At 43.5% G+C, this 16,654-nt stretch overlaps 1 protein-coding gene across 1 annotated transcript in view; it reads right to left on the bottom strand.

The window, feature by feature from the left end:
• The window catches only part of USP10 (ubiquitin specific peptidase 10), a 63,135-nt gene that overhangs the window by 21,977 nt on the left and 24,504 nt on the right, over nt 1-16,654 (bottom strand). The window contains 4 exon segments of the mRNA XM_070388615.1: nt 1,710-2,296; nt 2,298-2,754; nt 6,936-6,996; nt 11,624-11,692. Of these exon segments, the coding sequence (XP_070244716.1) occupies nt 1,710-2,296; nt 2,298-2,754; nt 6,936-6,996; nt 11,624-11,692 (1,174 nt within the window).

The following is a 16,654-nucleotide window of genomic DNA, read 5'->3' on the forward strand; positions in this document are numbered from 1 at the left end:
ACCAGACCATGCATCTCCCACTACAAGTTAAGAATGACGTTTAATGATCTACACAAAGGCTGTTACTATTCTCCCCTGACTCTTACAGCTTTCCCTTGCAATGAACACGTTTTAAAAAGTTACAGTAAAAAATTCACCCAAATAACCTAAAAGTTATTCGTTTTAAAAGTCCAAAATGCTGGTACATCTATCAATTAACTTCTCATTTAAAGAGAAATCCAACACCTAGATTACTCAAAATATTGTATTTTGTATAAGTAATAAAATGCTTATTTAAAAACTTGTTCTAGTATTGCTTGGTGTCATCTTACTCTCAGCAGAAGGATGCACTTTGTCTTTGCTGCAATCCTGGCCATTCGTAAGAGAGCACACACTTTGCATCTCGTTACTGCTTTCACCCTCATCGTTTGGTGCCAAATGCTGTCAGGTATGCCAAAATGTTAAACCAGCAAACATTAAAGCCTAAACAAAGACAATTCAGAACTTCCCTGGTGATCTAGTGGTTAAGAATCTGCCTGCCAACGCAGGGGACCCGGGTTTGATACCCGATCCAGGAAGGTTCCACAAGCCTCGAGGCAGCTAAGTTCATACATCACAACTACTAAAAGAAAGAAAGGAAGGAAGGAAGTGAAGTCGCTCAGTCGTGTCCAACTGTGTGAGCCCAGGGACTGTAGCCTACCAGGCTCCTCATCCATGGAATTTTCCAGGCAAGAGTACTGGAGCAGGTTGCCATTTCCTTCTCCAGGGGATCGCTGCAAACCAGGGATCGAACCTGGCTCTCCCTCACTGCAGGCACATGCTTCACCGTCTGAGCCACCAGGCCCTCACTACAGAACCTGTGCTCCACAACGAGAAGCCACCAAAATAAGCAGCACAGTCACCACATTTAGGGAGCAGCCCCTGCTCGCCGCAACTAGAAAAGTCTCAGGCAGCAACTAACACCCGTGCGACCAATAAACTTAAAAAAAAAAAGACAGTTCATTTTAACTGGGCCAATGGGGTAAGAACCTGAAGTACTGGCTACTGGTAAACTCCTTGGATAATGAATCCTGAAGAACAGCCCCAGTTTCTTAGGCATGTGTAAAAACACACACGTTCCTGCTTCTGACTTCCCACCTTAACTTTAGAAACATAAGCCATGAGGCTTTACAGTTTTATTGTGAACTGGCCCTACTTTGTGAGCCTTAGCATATCAAATGAAATATTAACTTCAGGCCAAACTGTTGCAGTTTTTCTTTTCCAGTCAAGAATTGGCCTTGGTGTGCTAAAACTGAATAAAATCCATTTACTCAATCCAAAATAGGCATTAAAAAAAAAAAAAAAAAAGTACTTTCTTATATCCTAAGAAATAACTCCTAAGTGAGTGGAATCCTCAGGGATTACGACCGTGAGGTCGTAATAACTGGAACACAGGCAGGACTACCCATTAGTCACACAAGGGAGCACAATTAGTCAGAAGGCAAGACGTGGAAATGTAATCTGTCAAATGACTGGTAACGGACATGGGTTTTCCACTTAACGTAAAAGTAAGATAGATATCCCTCCCCACCCGACTCTGCTCATATGTCATTTTACTTTTAGTGACACATAAGGCACAGGTATTGTTCAGAAATTCATCTGAACACATAGGTAATCCGCTATCGCTCTGGATAACAGTGCAGACTGTCTGCTCCCATCTTGGCCTCAGACCTGTATCTTTTGAACTATACCTGCAATCTTTATGGCTACAGGATCCTCTGAAACTGGAACCAGCCCTTCCTTGACTTCCGCCTGCTTTTCAGAGACCAGGGGAGACGTGGCGGGAGGGGAATACTTAGTTTCCACAGAAACCACAGGCAAGGAAGAGGAAGAAGGCTTAGAATCATGAAAAAGACTAGCCCATGACTTGGCAGGCTGACTGGCAGGCACAGTGCCCGCTGCGGAGGCTGGGGCATCCGCAGGTGGTGGGGCACTCTCGGCCTTGGCGGGGTCCGAGTCCGAGCTCTCCACGGTGTGCAACTCCACCCCGTTGGCAGCTGTGCCCTCACCCAAGGATTCAAGTATTTGTCCGTTAGTGACTCCAAGGTTCTCAGTAGTATCAGTCCCCACGGAGGGCTGAGCCACAGCTGTCCTCAACAAGGTGTCCCTGCCGGCCTCGGCAGGGAGGCAGGAGGCCTCCGAGTCAGCCCCCGGGCAGCCCTCAAGCTGCCCTGCAGTCCTGGCCCCGCCGTCCAGGGCTCCAGGGAAAGCCCCAGCAGGCCCGGCGTCGCTGACAAAGTCTGTGGCGTCCTGAGGGCTGCCCCAAGTCCGGGGTCCCTGCCGTGGGTACATCCCCCATCAAGTCCGTGTCCTCGGCGCCTACGCTGTTGGAGACTGCTGGGCCGGCGTGGCCATTGACCAGGGCTTCTGCCGAAGGTCCACCCTCGCCACCGTCTTTCAAGTAACTGTAATATCCAGGGGGACGTTTTTTCTTCTTTTTACGTTCCCTTTGTCCAAGACCACCCGAAACACCATCATTCTCTAAAGCTTCCGCCTCGGCAGGAGAGCCGCCATCCAGGGCAAGGGCAGGGCCCGGGTACTGGCAATTGGCGGAGCTATAGTTCACTTCTTTATCAATGTCATCGGGGAGCTTTTTGGAAGTTGTGCAGCTAAGGATAAATTCAGGGGCCTGAGGGTTCAATGTGCTTGAAATACTGTAGTTGGGAGTTCTCGGCAGAGTGTCACTGGGTTCAATTACTTCATTAACACCAAATTCAATTCTCTGATAGTCGTGTCCTGTTTAGAAAGAAAATGATCAGTAAATATGCCACCAGTTAAGAACACAGCTATACAACTTATAAAAGTCTCAGTAATTATTTCTTTTTGAAACTAAAACCTTAAAGTCTTGCAGTAATTAACAAAGCTAAAACATTTAATTTCTGTGTTAAGTAAGTAATTTGCTGAAATAAATAATAACCACAAAATTATATTTAATTTGGAGATATGAAACACAGAAGCTGGTATCCATTTTCCACTCACGGTAGTTAAGGTAGAAATTAAAATGAAACTTTGAATAGGAAACAAATGCTATTCTGCCTATCTGAACATGTCCCTCAATGCAATCTGATTTTATTAGTTTATTTTATACCTAAGACTAGGGTATATATATTTTGGAAAACTTAATTTTTAAAAATCAACACGACCAACTTGGGGACTTGAAAACCACTGCTTGCTTGTGCTCTCTCTATATATATATATTACGTATATACGGTTTCTCTAATTTGTCCAATTTAATAATTCAAAAAGTATAAATTACACAAAAGCACTCTTTCAAATTATCCATTTCCCAGACTCTTCTATTAACAACCTTAACTGAAGCCCCAAAATGGCCTTGCATGAGTGCCTGTGACTTCTCCTAAATTAATTCATATTGGATTAACCCCATGGGTAAGGAAGGTGCTTCCAAGATAAAGTTAGGACTGCAAACCTTTAAAAATCTCCTTGAAATCCTTTAATACTTCTTCCCCACTTCCCCACTGACAACAATCCACATATTCTATCCATTTAAGATGGACATTTTTTTCACAGATCACATCTCAAAAATTAGGCTGAGTTTCAGAATCAGCTGAGTTTTTCAATAGAAACTAAACACCAATGTCATCTTATATGTGACGAAATAGTTACACATTTTGAAGTTAGGAAAGGATATGTATTTTTTTATTTATTTTTCATGCATTACTGAAGATTTCTCAAGTCTAGTACAAGAGGCCCACTTTTTCTCAAGGCGTTTATTTAAAAAAAAAAAAATCACAGTACCAAAATAATCATATTCTACTCAGGAAACTGAATATATTTTACTTTCGAAGTATTTTTAGAGGAGAAAAAACAGCCCACAGAGGGGCCAGTGCCCTGAATAGTTTTCTAATTCTCCATTTGGTTTGATATCACACACCCTGGGAGTGGGGAGAATACACCAGCCCAACAGCAAAACATTCCTGAAAAGAGAACATGATGATGGTTACAGCTAACCATCTACAGAGATACCGAGAGAACAATTTCAATTCTCTGTCCCCTGAGCACTGCTTCGTGGTTTCCTTATTTTGAAAACAATCACCAAAGGAAATATATTTCTCCATTATCCCTAAAAGTGAACTGTCCAGTTTGCTTCCAGGGAGCTCCATCCAGTGAGGCTGCAAGGATGCAGAGCTGCTCTGTGGACCAAGACGGATGTAGCTGAAGCAGGGAGGCCACCGTTCAGAGACTGGAATGTGCATCGGGAGTCACATTGAAGTTAGTATGTGCTGTACCATGCAGCCTGTGCAGAGTTTGGTTATTCCCAACAAACACAGTGCGTTCCACATCTTAATCATTAATCTTATCGTAACATACAACACTCCAGAATGTGATGTGACATTAATGGAACCATTCTGATATGCTACAGTTGTTACCAAAACATTTACCAGACTGTGGACAGTCTGACCACATCCCTGGAAGGCTGAGTCCTACCCAGAACAGTTCGGTTCCTTTTCTTATGCAGGAACACGGGTTGTGGACACACCATGCACTGCACTCCAGGGCAGAGAAGTCAGGACAAGGCCCAACCTGTCGGGCTGGAAAAGTGATGGAAGGCCTGCAAGCTCATGAGCACTTGGATCATCAGGCAGGGGATTTGTTAGGGGAAGGAAAATTAGCTCAAACCAACAATCACACCCTAACACAGCACTCTCAAAGCCCGTGCACTGCAGCACTCACAGTGCAGTAGCCTGGGGTGCCCGGATGGGGTCCTGAAGTCTGAGATGCTCAGAGGCACCCAGGAGATGCTCATGGCCACGTCCATTTGAGAACCACTGCTTAAGTGGCTTCCTCAGCTGACTTCTCCAATCAGTTCATAGTGAGTCAAGTCAATAATCATGGAGCTCTCAGCCATGTGCAAAGTGTTTATTATCAAGGGGGAGGGGTACAGAGATTAGTAAGGCAAGGTCCCTGCCTCAGGGGATTACATCTATAGGAAGACAGACATCAAAGACGGGAATGATGGAAGCAGAGGGTGGGTGAGATAAAGCCTCTACAGCTTTCCAAGAATTTGTTGTATGACTCAGGGAGCTCAAACTGGGGCCCTGTGACAACCTAGAGGGGTGGGATGGGATGAGAGGTGTGAAGGAGGTTCGTGTTGATATATGGCAGAAACCAACCCAATATTGTAATTATCCTTCAAATAAGAATGAATTAAAAAAAAATGAATAAAATTTAAAAATAGAATGCTCCTCAACACACACACAAAGAGATCTATCTGGATCAGAAACTACAGAGAGGTCAGAGGAGCTGGCAGGATAACTGGATGGGGGAGGGGATGGGAGGGAAGGAGGGGCAAGGCTGCTTCCAGCTTTGGGGACTAACTTAAAAAGGCCACATTAGGGGCCCCCACCTAGAGTGTGAGGAGCCGGCTGTGGTGGGAAGTGCCGGAACAAATCACTCTAAAGCGCTCATCCAAAACCATCCTGAGGGTTTACAACACTGCAGACACTGTACTGTGCAGCTGCTGCACACAGAAATGGATGAGCGCCCACAGCTGAACTCAGCCTAAACAGGGAGGCAGATTCACTGACTACTGGACAGTGAGCTGGCACTGTAGGAGAAATAAAAACAACAGAACAGGACAGAAGAGGCCTTGGGGAACAGGGGCCTTTGAGCTGGCCTCTCTCAGTGTGAGCAGCTGTGTTTTTGGCAGATTAAAAGATGGACTTGAGAGGAGAGGGGGAAGAACGGAGAAAAAGAGCCAAGACGCGTAACTGAGCAGGGATGCCAGCCTGGAGGGGGTGGGGGACATGGTGAGAGTGAGGAGGAGGGAGTGGAGCAGAGAGGAGAGGCGCTGCGACACTGGGGGTCTGAGAGGGAGGCGGAGCCTTCATCTGCAGCCGAAGCCCCTGGAAGGATGGTAAGGCACGACTTGGACCAGGGCTCTGACAACAGGTAAGACAGCGAGACATCTGGAGCCCGAGCAAACACCGGCGGCACAGCGGCTATGTGCCAAGTACTGGAAGTCAGGGAGCACCTCAACCCACAGACGACAAGGGGGCTCCAGAGGCTGGGAGGCCTGGCAAGGGTGTCTGGGTCCCTCTGGCATCTCTTATTTTATCCTCATCCTAAGTCATCATAAGTTCTCTACCTTATGTTTCTTATAAAGCTGCTAATAATTTTAGATAAAATCATTTTCTCATTTGTCTGCAGATGAAAAGTTTACATGGTCTCTGCAAGGTTTATATTTAAATCTAAATTATAATAAAACCCTTTCTGACAATGCTATAGAAACAGGGAACCAAATCACTGCTCTCAAAGAAAAGGTTCAGCTTCCAGCTTCTCCAAGGCCAATGAGGACCTTGAGCATGATGCAAACTGAAAAGCAGTCTAGACAGGTTTGACACGTGCAATGGCAGCCAGCAAGATGAGAGGACCCTACTGTTAGTGACACTGTAACATATATGAGAGGGCTGCAACTCAGTAAGCATCACCTCCAGTGATCAGCTCAGTGTCTGGGACACAGCCAGCCAGCTACTCAGTCAGGACAGGAGGTGAAGAGATCACCTGAATTCCCAAGAGCCCTGATAACAGGCGTGGACATAACCGCAAACTCAGGACAAGAGAAACGAGCTGCCACTGAGCCGGGTGGAAAGCACGTACTCAGAGACGTGCCAGTTCTGGGCCCAACAGCCGGTGCACTCAACAGACAGCCCACTCCGGAACCCGCACAGAGAGCCTTGGCTGTGAAGGGTACACCTGTGCCAGAGGATCCTTACGAAACAAACAGAAATGAGCAATTATTTCCAAAACTCACCTTGGAGGTCTGATACTCTGAAGCACAGAATAAACTTTAATTCATTAGCCAAAGTGGTTTGGTGATTAAAGCTACTCGAGTTTACAGCAAAAACATCAAGCTGAAAGGGAAAGGAAGGAAGACTGCACCCACGGCGCGTGCTTACCATCGGGGAGGTCATCAGCAGCCTGTGCGCCACACAGAACTGTCCCGCCGTATGGAGGAAGCTGCCCAGGGAAGTGGAAAACAGAGTTTAACTCAACAAACTGTTAAAGTTCAACACATGCTATTTCATTAAAGCAACCCTCATTAAAAGGCTATTTATCCATGCAACTTTTCATAACACTATTTTTAACAAAATAACACAGATGGGGAAAGAGTAAGATTAAACATCTTCATATTAAAACACCATCAGAAAGCTTTCCAACACTGATTGTTATTAAATAGATCCAAAAATGAGGTAAAAAATAAAAAATGGGCTCCAACGGACATGTCAATCAGCTACAAAAGGCTCACGACACACCCTCTGTTTCACAGGAGTTGCAGAGTACACATCAAATACTATAAACGCTTGTCTCTGTCCATTGACCAGTACAGAGTCTTCGTGACCATCTGCACACGTTGCTCACCATCACTACAAGTCCACTCAGCCATAGGCAGGAACCAAGCCTGGGGACAGTGAACAAAGCAGCTGGGAAAGAAAAGCCTGAGAATCACAGCTCTCTTTTAACAGGGTGCCTTAAACAACTGGATTAACAGCTGGCAACCACATTCCTTGTTTGGAAGAGAGACAGCAAAATGGTCAGTGCCTGGGCTCTCTGCAAAATGCAGGAAGGTATCATGAATATGCCAATTTTTTTCCCTCCTAGCTATTCCATAATACTTATGAGCTGGAATGTTTCAAATGGCTGTGTTTGAAATGAGAAAGTTTAGAATGGAAAGGGGTAAGGTAAGTGGACAGATAATTGCTATCTGAAGCAGGAAGCAAAGAACAAAAGGATTCCAGCCTAACACGGCTTCTACCACAGCACTTCTCAAAGCCTGCACACTACAGCAGAAACAGTACAACACCCTGGGGTGCCTGGATGGGGTCCCGGGCTTGGCATGTTCAGAGGCACCCAGGAGACTCTCACGCCCACAACTGTCTCAGAACTACTACTTCAGCTGATTTCCTATTAACTCTTAGTGAGTCAATGCAACAGTCTCAGATATAAAAGCTTATCACTCCAAGTACTCTCCTGAGAGAATTAATGACAAATAAGAAGCTAAGAAAACAAAACTGTTAGTCGCTCAGTCGTGTCTCACTCTTAGTGACCCCGTGGACGGTAGCCTGCTAGGCTCCTCTGTCCATGGGGATTCTCCAGGCAAGAATACTGGAGTGGGTAACCATTTCCTTCTCCAGAGGATCTTCCCGACCAAGGGATCGAACCACGGTCTCCTGCACTGCCAGCAGATTCTTCACGGTCTGAGCCACCGGAGAAGCCCAAGAAAACAAAAGGAACTGACCACTTTCTGGACTTAGCAGTGCATACTTACACCAGACAGGGGCACTCCAGCATTCATCACGGCAGAGCACTGTGTGCCCAGGTGGGCTGCACTTGAGCCTGAAGTGCAAGACCATTCCACACACGACTCCAATGCTCCCATCCAGTGCCCCAGCCTTTATCACTGGCATGGACACACGGAGCAAAACAGTGTGTCTGGGGAAGCCACAAATCAGGATGACATCCCTCTGCAGTCACAGAAGACAGCAAACTCCCTGACACAGCCTTTATTCCACTGATGACACTCGGGTGCCCCCTGGTGATAAAATCTAACTTGTAAGGCACTCAAAGTCTTGTTTTTTGAAATCACACTGTACTTAGAATCTAGGGAGTAGGAGAGCCAGGATCTGAAAACAGAGCCCCTGGCATGCCCCAGGGCAATACTGCTGTTTTCTGTTAAGTGTGTTTAAAACACTTACTTTGGTTTACTAACCTGGTAAGACCATAACTGGGAATTACTAGAATGCCAGAATGAGTTCAGGCACAGAAAACGTGTGTATTTTTTTTTCACTCTATACACTGCATATGGTGCCTGTTACACAGCAAACCTCCACCACCTCTAAGAAACCCCTTTGTGGGAACTGGGTATAATAAAAATGCAGCAGAATAAAACTGCAAGAATTGTTCAAAGTTCTCTCTTTAACTATATAGTTACTTATAAGAACAAAGAATTTTTTAAGCAAAAATATATAATCTCACACACAAAAGGAAACTGAGCAACAGAAAAAGCTAAAATTTATTTGTATTAGATACAAAATCAAACCAACTTACTCTGGAAACAGTGCTACCATATTGTGAGGTCAATACTCAGGACCTTCAATAGTAAGAAGGTAGTATTTTTAAATCTTTTTTGCTACTGCTATGGGGTAAGGGGTTAGATCCCCACCCATACACACACACACTCAACACCACAATCTCAAGTTTTATTACATACCAAAGTGAAAACAAAAACTTTAAAAACTTTTTAAATGTCTTTATGACTCAGGGAAGGAAAAAATTTCTTAAAAAATATTTAAAAAATCCACAAACTATGAGGAAAAAAATTACAAGACACTAAAACTTTAAAATGTACTCCAAAAGATTATTAACCCTATAAATCAATAAGAAAAAGACAAGCCATTTGGTAAAAATATGGACAAAAGATATAGAACAGGTAATTAACAGAAACAGAAATCTACACTGCCAATGGACATATGAAAGTAATGTAATGGTGCTCAAATGTTTGTAATCTGGGAGACGTAAATTAAAACGACAAAAATCCACTTACTCCATTAGATTAGCAAAAATTTTAAGTATGTCTATACTGAGAAGAAGAAGAACCAGAGAAGGCAATGGCACCCCACTCCAGTACTCTTGCCTGGAAAATCCCATGGATGGAGGAGCCTAGTAGGCTGCAGTCCTGGGGTCGCTAAGAGTCGGACACTTTTTACTTTCATGCATTGGAGAATGAAATGGCAACCCACTCCAGTATTCTTGCCTGGAGAATCCCAGGGACGGGGGAGCCTGGTGGGCTGCCTTCTATGGGGTCGCACAGAGTCGGACACGACTGAAGCGACTTAGCAGCATACTGAGAATGGGGCTTTCCAGGAGACACTAGTGGTAAAGAATCCAAGTGTCAATACAAGAGACGCAGGTTTGATCCCTGGGTTGAGAAGATTCTCTGGAGAAGGAAATGGCAGCCCACTCCAGTATTCTTGCCTGGGAGATCTCATGGACAGAGGAGCCTAGCAGGCTACAGTCCTTGGGGTCAAAAAAAGCTGGACACAATTGGAACATCTGAGCACAGCATACTGGGAATTATCAAAAATTTTTCTTTTTAATGGGATCTAAAAGATCCATATAGTTATGGCTATGGTCTTCCCAGCGGTCATGTAGAGTTGTGAGAGCTGGACCATAAAGCAGGCAGAACACCAAAGAACTGATGCCTTCAAACTGTGGTGCTGGAGAAGAGAAGATCCTAAAAGTCCCTTGGACAGCAAGGAGATCAAACCGCTCAATCTTAAGGAAAATCAACCCTGAATACTGGTTGGAAGGACTGATGCTGAAGTTGAAGCTCCAGTATTTTGGTCATCTGATGACAACAGCTGATTCAATAGAAAAGTAGAAAAGTCCCTGATGCTGGGAAAGATCAAGGGCAGAAGGAGAAGAGGGCATTAGAGGGTGAGTGGCTGGATGGCATCACCAATGCAATGGACATGAACTTGGGCAAACTTCAGGAGATGGTAAGGGACAGGGAAGCCTGGTGTGCTGCAGTCCGTGGGGTCGCAAACAGTATGACGTGACTGAACAACAACAACAAAAACTCTCATGCACTAGTGACAGGAATGCAGACTGTTAAAACCACTTAGAAAGCAGATGCACTAAAGATGCTTATTCCTTGCAGGGCGCCAAAATTCCATTCCTAGGAATACTTCTTGGAGAAATCCACAGAGGAGCATGAGGAGACATGACAAAATATGATCACTGCCACACTTCTGTACTAATGGAAAAGCTGAAGACCTAGACAGCCCCCTCAGCATGGAAACAGCTAAGTCCAATATTTCACAATGAATGGGGAATTTCCTGGCAGGGAATTCCCTGCTCAGGGAACTAAGATCCATAGGACACAGCCAAAAAAATAAGATTTAACAATTAAAATCAAAGAAGAACAAAATATCCAAATAAATCTAAAGAATATTTAGCTTAAAATAAACAAACTGCAAAATGATGAATACAGCATGAAACGACTTTGTTTTTGTTCTTTAGTCACAAGGCAGGTCTCTTCTGCGACCCCATGAACCATGGCCCACCAGGCTCCTCTGTCCATGGGATTTCTCAGGCAAGAATACTAGAGTGGGTTGCCATTTCCTTCTCCAGGGGAATCTTCCTGACCCAGGGATCAAACCCACATCTCCTGAATTGCAGGTAGATTCTTTACTACTGAGCCCCTGGGGAAGCCCCTGATGAGACATTTCTAACCGCACAAAACAACAAACAATATATACATGCACAGTAAGAGGTGAAAATCACAGCCAGGAAACAAAACGTACTGTGCATTTTTGGCAGAGTTTCAGTATTTCTGGGGAATAGGGCGAATGCGAGGATACAACGGAAGCTTCAACTGTCTCTGTAACGTTTTGCTATTTACAAGTATAGCAAAATGTTAACAGTAATCAAATCCAATGGGTGGGTCCAGTCATTTTTTCATGTTAGGCTCCTCACTTTTCTGTACATTGGAATTCCTAATTAAAAGGCATAAAAAAAAACCCGATCTAAAACATAACCATCAATTAAATTTATGCATGCACTCAATAAAACAAAATTGTCTTACCTCAACTGAAGCACGAGGAGTCACAAAGAACTGATTGAATTCATCAGGGCTAAAATCTCCAAAAATATACTGGGAAAAAAAAAAGAATCACAGATCACATAAAATACACAAATCACACAGTTTCAGAAAACAGTGTTACATGGACCCTATAAAGAATCCGCCAGGACCCCCCAAGACCCTCTCCAGGAAACACAGTGCTGTCTGGAGCTCCTTCACAGCCCCACTGCAGAGAGGTCTGTAAGTCTAGATAAAACCTTAGGGTTTTACGGAAGAAAATCAAAATGATGGACCTTATGATGGGAGAAAACGTTCCAGACAATACCAACTGCCAGCAAGGATGTGAAGCAACTAGAGATGCAGAAAGGCACAGCAACTCAGAAAAAAAAAAAGAGTTCGGCAGTTCCTTATAAAGTTTACTTACCACACAACCCAGCAAGCCTACTCCTAAGCACTTACCAAAGAGAAATGAAGAACAATGTCCACAAAAACAAAAAAAAAAACCTGTATGCTGAAGTTTACAGCATCTGTACTCATTCATAACCACCAGAAACTGAAAAGAATCCAAATGTGTATCAACAGGTGGACATGATACATGAACATGATGATCTACTAATCAATGACTCTCTAAAGCATCACCCTAAGTGAAGCATCAGACTTACAAGGCCACAAGCTATAAGGACATCCACCAAAATATTAATGATTTCAGTTCTTGAATATGAATGGACAACAAAAAAATCAAAGGACATGAGAGGCAAAAAATAAACAGCAATAAAGAGGGTTACTATTAAAACAGGGGAAAATGAATCTGTGTAAACAAAACACAGGATACAGAAAAGAAGTTAAAATTCTAATCTGTATCCTGAAATTCTAGCAGGTAAAATAAGCAGAATGTCAAGAAAAAAAAAGGAGAGAACAAGGAAGTATTCAAAGAAATCAAAGGATTATTAAATTTAAATTACTAAATTTACAAACTCAACAGAAGATCTTAAAGAACCAAAATCAATACAGCAAGACAGCAATGCTTTGAAAGTTCCAAGAAAAAAAGCGTCTCTTTTTGTTTTCATAGAATTCTATTCTATAGTTTACTACTCAAGTGCAAAAGGCAAAATAATTCTTGACTCTCATACACACTTGGGATGAGTGGAGGTGGGCTGCTTAAGAATTCCAGAAAATGCATTCAAGGGATACAACAGCAGTAACAAACAAGTAGGATCCAAAAGATGATCCACACTGCAGACGTGAAGCCCAACGCAAACATGAAGACTCATGTTGCTTTATTTAATACCAACAACAGGAATGCTGTCCACATAGAAGAGAACCACTTTACCTTCTAAGCGGCTACTTTAATTCACGATGTGGGGAAGACACATTAGGATAAGAAGTGAACGTTCTTATAGGATTGCTAAGTTTTTCTCTTCAGGCTGGATTTCTCTTGGAAAGATAAAAATAAATGAAATACTCTTTGAAATCACACTTCTATGTACACTTTCTACAAGTATTTAAAAAAAACAGAAATTGGTCAATCCAGTAAGAGAACTAAAATTTCAAATGATTCAACAAAATCTTGTCAGTGAAGAGGAAGGGAAGGAACCGTGATCCAGCAAGCCTTCTACCAGTCTGCTGGAACAAACCTCATGGTCAATTATGAGCACGCTCCAGTTCAGTTGCTCAGTCGTGTCTGACTCTTAGCGACCCCATGGACTGCAGCCTACCAGGCTCCTCCGTCCATGGGATTTTCCAGGTAAGAGTACTGGAGTGGGTTGCCATTGCCTTCTGCGAATATGCTATCTAGGTTGATCATAACTTTTCTTCCTAGGAGCAAGCGTCTTTTAATTTCACGGCTGCCATCACCATCTGCAGTGATTTTGGAGCCCAAGAAAATAACGTCTCTCTGTTTCCACTGTTTTCCCATCTATTTGCCATGAAGTGATGGGACCAGATGCCATGATCTTAGTTTTCTGAATGTTGAGCTTTAAGCCAACTTTTTCACCCTCAAGAGGCTCTTTAGTTTTTCTTCGCTTTCTGCCATAAGGGTGGTGTTATCTGCATATCTGAGGTTACTGATATTTCTCCTGGCAATCTTGATTCCAGCTTGTGCTTCATCCAGCCTGGCATTTCATGATGTACTCTACATGTCAGTTAAATAAGCAGGGTAACAATATACAACCTTGACGTACTCCTTTTCCTATTTGGAACCAGTCTGTTGTTCCATGTCCAGTTCTAACTGTTGCTTCTTGACCTGCATACAGATTTCTCAGGAGACAGTTAAGGTGGTCTGGTATTCCCATCTCTTTAAGAATTTTCCACAGTTTGTTGTGATCCACACAGTCAAAGGCTTTGGCATAGTCAATAAAGCAGAGGTAGATGTTTTTCTGGAACTCTCTTGCTTTTTTGACAATCCAGCAGATGTTGGCAATTTGATCTCTGGTTCCTCTGCCTTTTCTAAAACCAGCTTGAACATCTGGAAGTTCATGGTTCACATACTGTTGAAACCTGGCTTGGAGAATTTTGAGCATTAGTTTGCTAGCGTGTGAGATGAGTGCAACTGTGCGGTAGTTTGAGCATTCTTTGGGGTTGCCTTTCTTTGGGATTGGAATGAAAATTGACCTTTTCCAGTCCTGTAGCCATTGATGAGTTTTCCAAATTTGTTGACATATTGAGTGCGGCACTTTCACAGCATCGTCTTTTAGGATTTGAAATAGCTCAACTGGAATTCCCATTACAATCTCCACAAGCTTTGTTTGTAGTGATGCTTCCTAAGGCCCACTTGACATCACATTCCAGGATGTCTGGCTCTAGGTGAGTGATCACACCATCATGATTATCTGGGTCATGAAGATCTTTTCTGTATAGTAGTTCTGTGTGTTCTTGCCACCTCCTCTTAACACCTTCTGCTTCTGTTAGGTCCATACCATTTCTGTCCTTTATTGTGCCCATCTGTGCATGAAATGTTCCCTTGGTATCTCTAATTTTCTTAAAGAGATCTCTAGTGTTTCCCATTCTATTTTTTTCCTCTATTTCTTTGCACTGATCACTGAGTAAGGGTTTCTTATCTCTCCTTGCTATTCTTGAAGAACTCTGCATTCAAACGGGTATATGTTTCCTTTTCTCCTTTGCCTTTCGGGTCTCTTTTCTCAGCTATTTGTAAGGCCTCCTCAACCATTTTGCCTTTTTGCATGTCTTTTTCTTGGGGATGGTCTTGATCACTGCCTCCTGTACAGTGTCATAAACTGTCCACAGTTCTTCAGGCACTCTGTCTATCAGATCTAATCCCTTGAATCTATCTGTCACTTCCTGTATAATGGTAAGGGATTTGACTTAGGTCATACCTGAATGGTCTACTGGTTTTCCCTACTTTCTTCAATTTAAGTCTGAATTTGGCAATAAGGAGTTCATGATCTGAGCCACGGTCAGCTCCTGGTTTTGTTTTTGCTGACTGTATAGTGTCTACATCTCTGGCTGCAAAGAATATAATCAATCTGATTTCAGTGTTGACCATCTGGTGATGTCCATGTGTAATCTTCTCTTGAATTGTTGGGAAGAGGGTGTTTGCTATGACCAGTGCATTCTCTTGGCAAAACTTTGCCCAGTTTCATTTTGTACTCCAAGGTCAAATTTGCCTGTTACTCCAGGTATCTCTTCACTTCCTACTTTGGCATTCCAGTCCCCTATAATGAAAAGGACATCTTTTTTGGGTGTTAGTTCTAGAAGGTCTTGTAGGTCTTCATAGAACCATTCAACTTCAGCTTCTTCAGCATTAGTAGGGATTACTTGGATTACTGTGATATTGAATGGCTTGCCTTAGAAACAGAGATCATTCTGTCATTTTTGAGATTGTACCCAAGTACTGACTGCATTTCAGACCCTCTTGTTGACTACAATGGCTACTCCATTTCTTCTAAGGGATTCCTGCGCACAGTAGTAGATTATGGTCATCAGAGTTAAATTCACCCATTCCAGTCCATTTTAGTTTTCTGATTCCTAAAATGTCAATGTTCACTCTTGCCATCTCCTGTTTGACCACCTTCAATTTACCTTGATTCATGGACCTAACATTCCAGGTTCCTATGCAACACTGTTGTTTACACCATCGGACTTCACTTCCATCACCAGTCACATCCACAATACGGCGCTGTTTTCATTTTGGCTCTGCCTCTTCATTCTTTCTGGTGTTATTTCTCCACTCTTTTCTAGTAGCATATTGGGCATCTACCGATCTGGAGACATCTTTCAGTGTTGTACCTTTTTGCCTTTTCATACTGTTCATGGGGTTCTCAAGGCAAGAATACTGAAGTGGTTTGCCATTCCCTTCTCCAGTGGACCACATTTTATCAGAACTCTCCACCATGATCCATCTGTCTTGGGTGGCCCTACACGGCTCGGCTCATAGTTTCGTAGAGTTAGACAATGCTGTGGTCCATGTGATCAGTTTGGTTAGTTTTCTGTGATTGTGGCTTTCATTCTGTCTGCCATCTGAGGGATAAGGATAAGAGGCTTATGGAAACTTCCTGATGGGAGAGACTGACTGTGGGGGAAATTGGGTCTTGTTCCGATGCATGCTCAGTAAATCTTTAATCCATTTTTCTGTTGATGGGTGGGGCTGTGTTCCCTCCCTGTTGTTTGCCCCCAACCAACACCTCACCTCTGGAGATTCCTGGATACTCACAGGCAAGTCTGGGTCAGTCTCTTATGGGGTCACTGCTCCTTTCTCCTGGGTCCTGTTGCACACAAGGTTTTATCTTGCCCTCCAAGAGTCTTTTTCCCTAGTCCTGTTTAAGTTCTGTAGTCAAATCCCACTGGCCTCCAAAGTGAAATTCCCTGGGGATTCTCAATCCCTTTGCCAAATCCCCAGGTTAAGAAATCTGTTGTGGGTCCCAGAACTTCTTAACAGTACGAGAACTTATTTGGTATAACTGTTCTGCAGTTTGTGGGTCGTGTGCTCAACAGCTCTAAGGTAGGGTTAATGGCAACCTCTTGTAGGGAGGTTGCCGTTCTGCCACACCCAGGACTGCTGCACCCAGAGCCCCTGCC

Source organism: Bos mutus, chromosome 18, assembly GCF_027580195.1.
Source record: "Bos mutus isolate GX-2022 chromosome 18, NWIPB_WYAK_1.1, whole genome shotgun sequence".
Lineage (NCBI taxonomy): Eukaryota > Metazoa > Chordata > Mammalia > Artiodactyla > Bovidae > Bos > Bos mutus.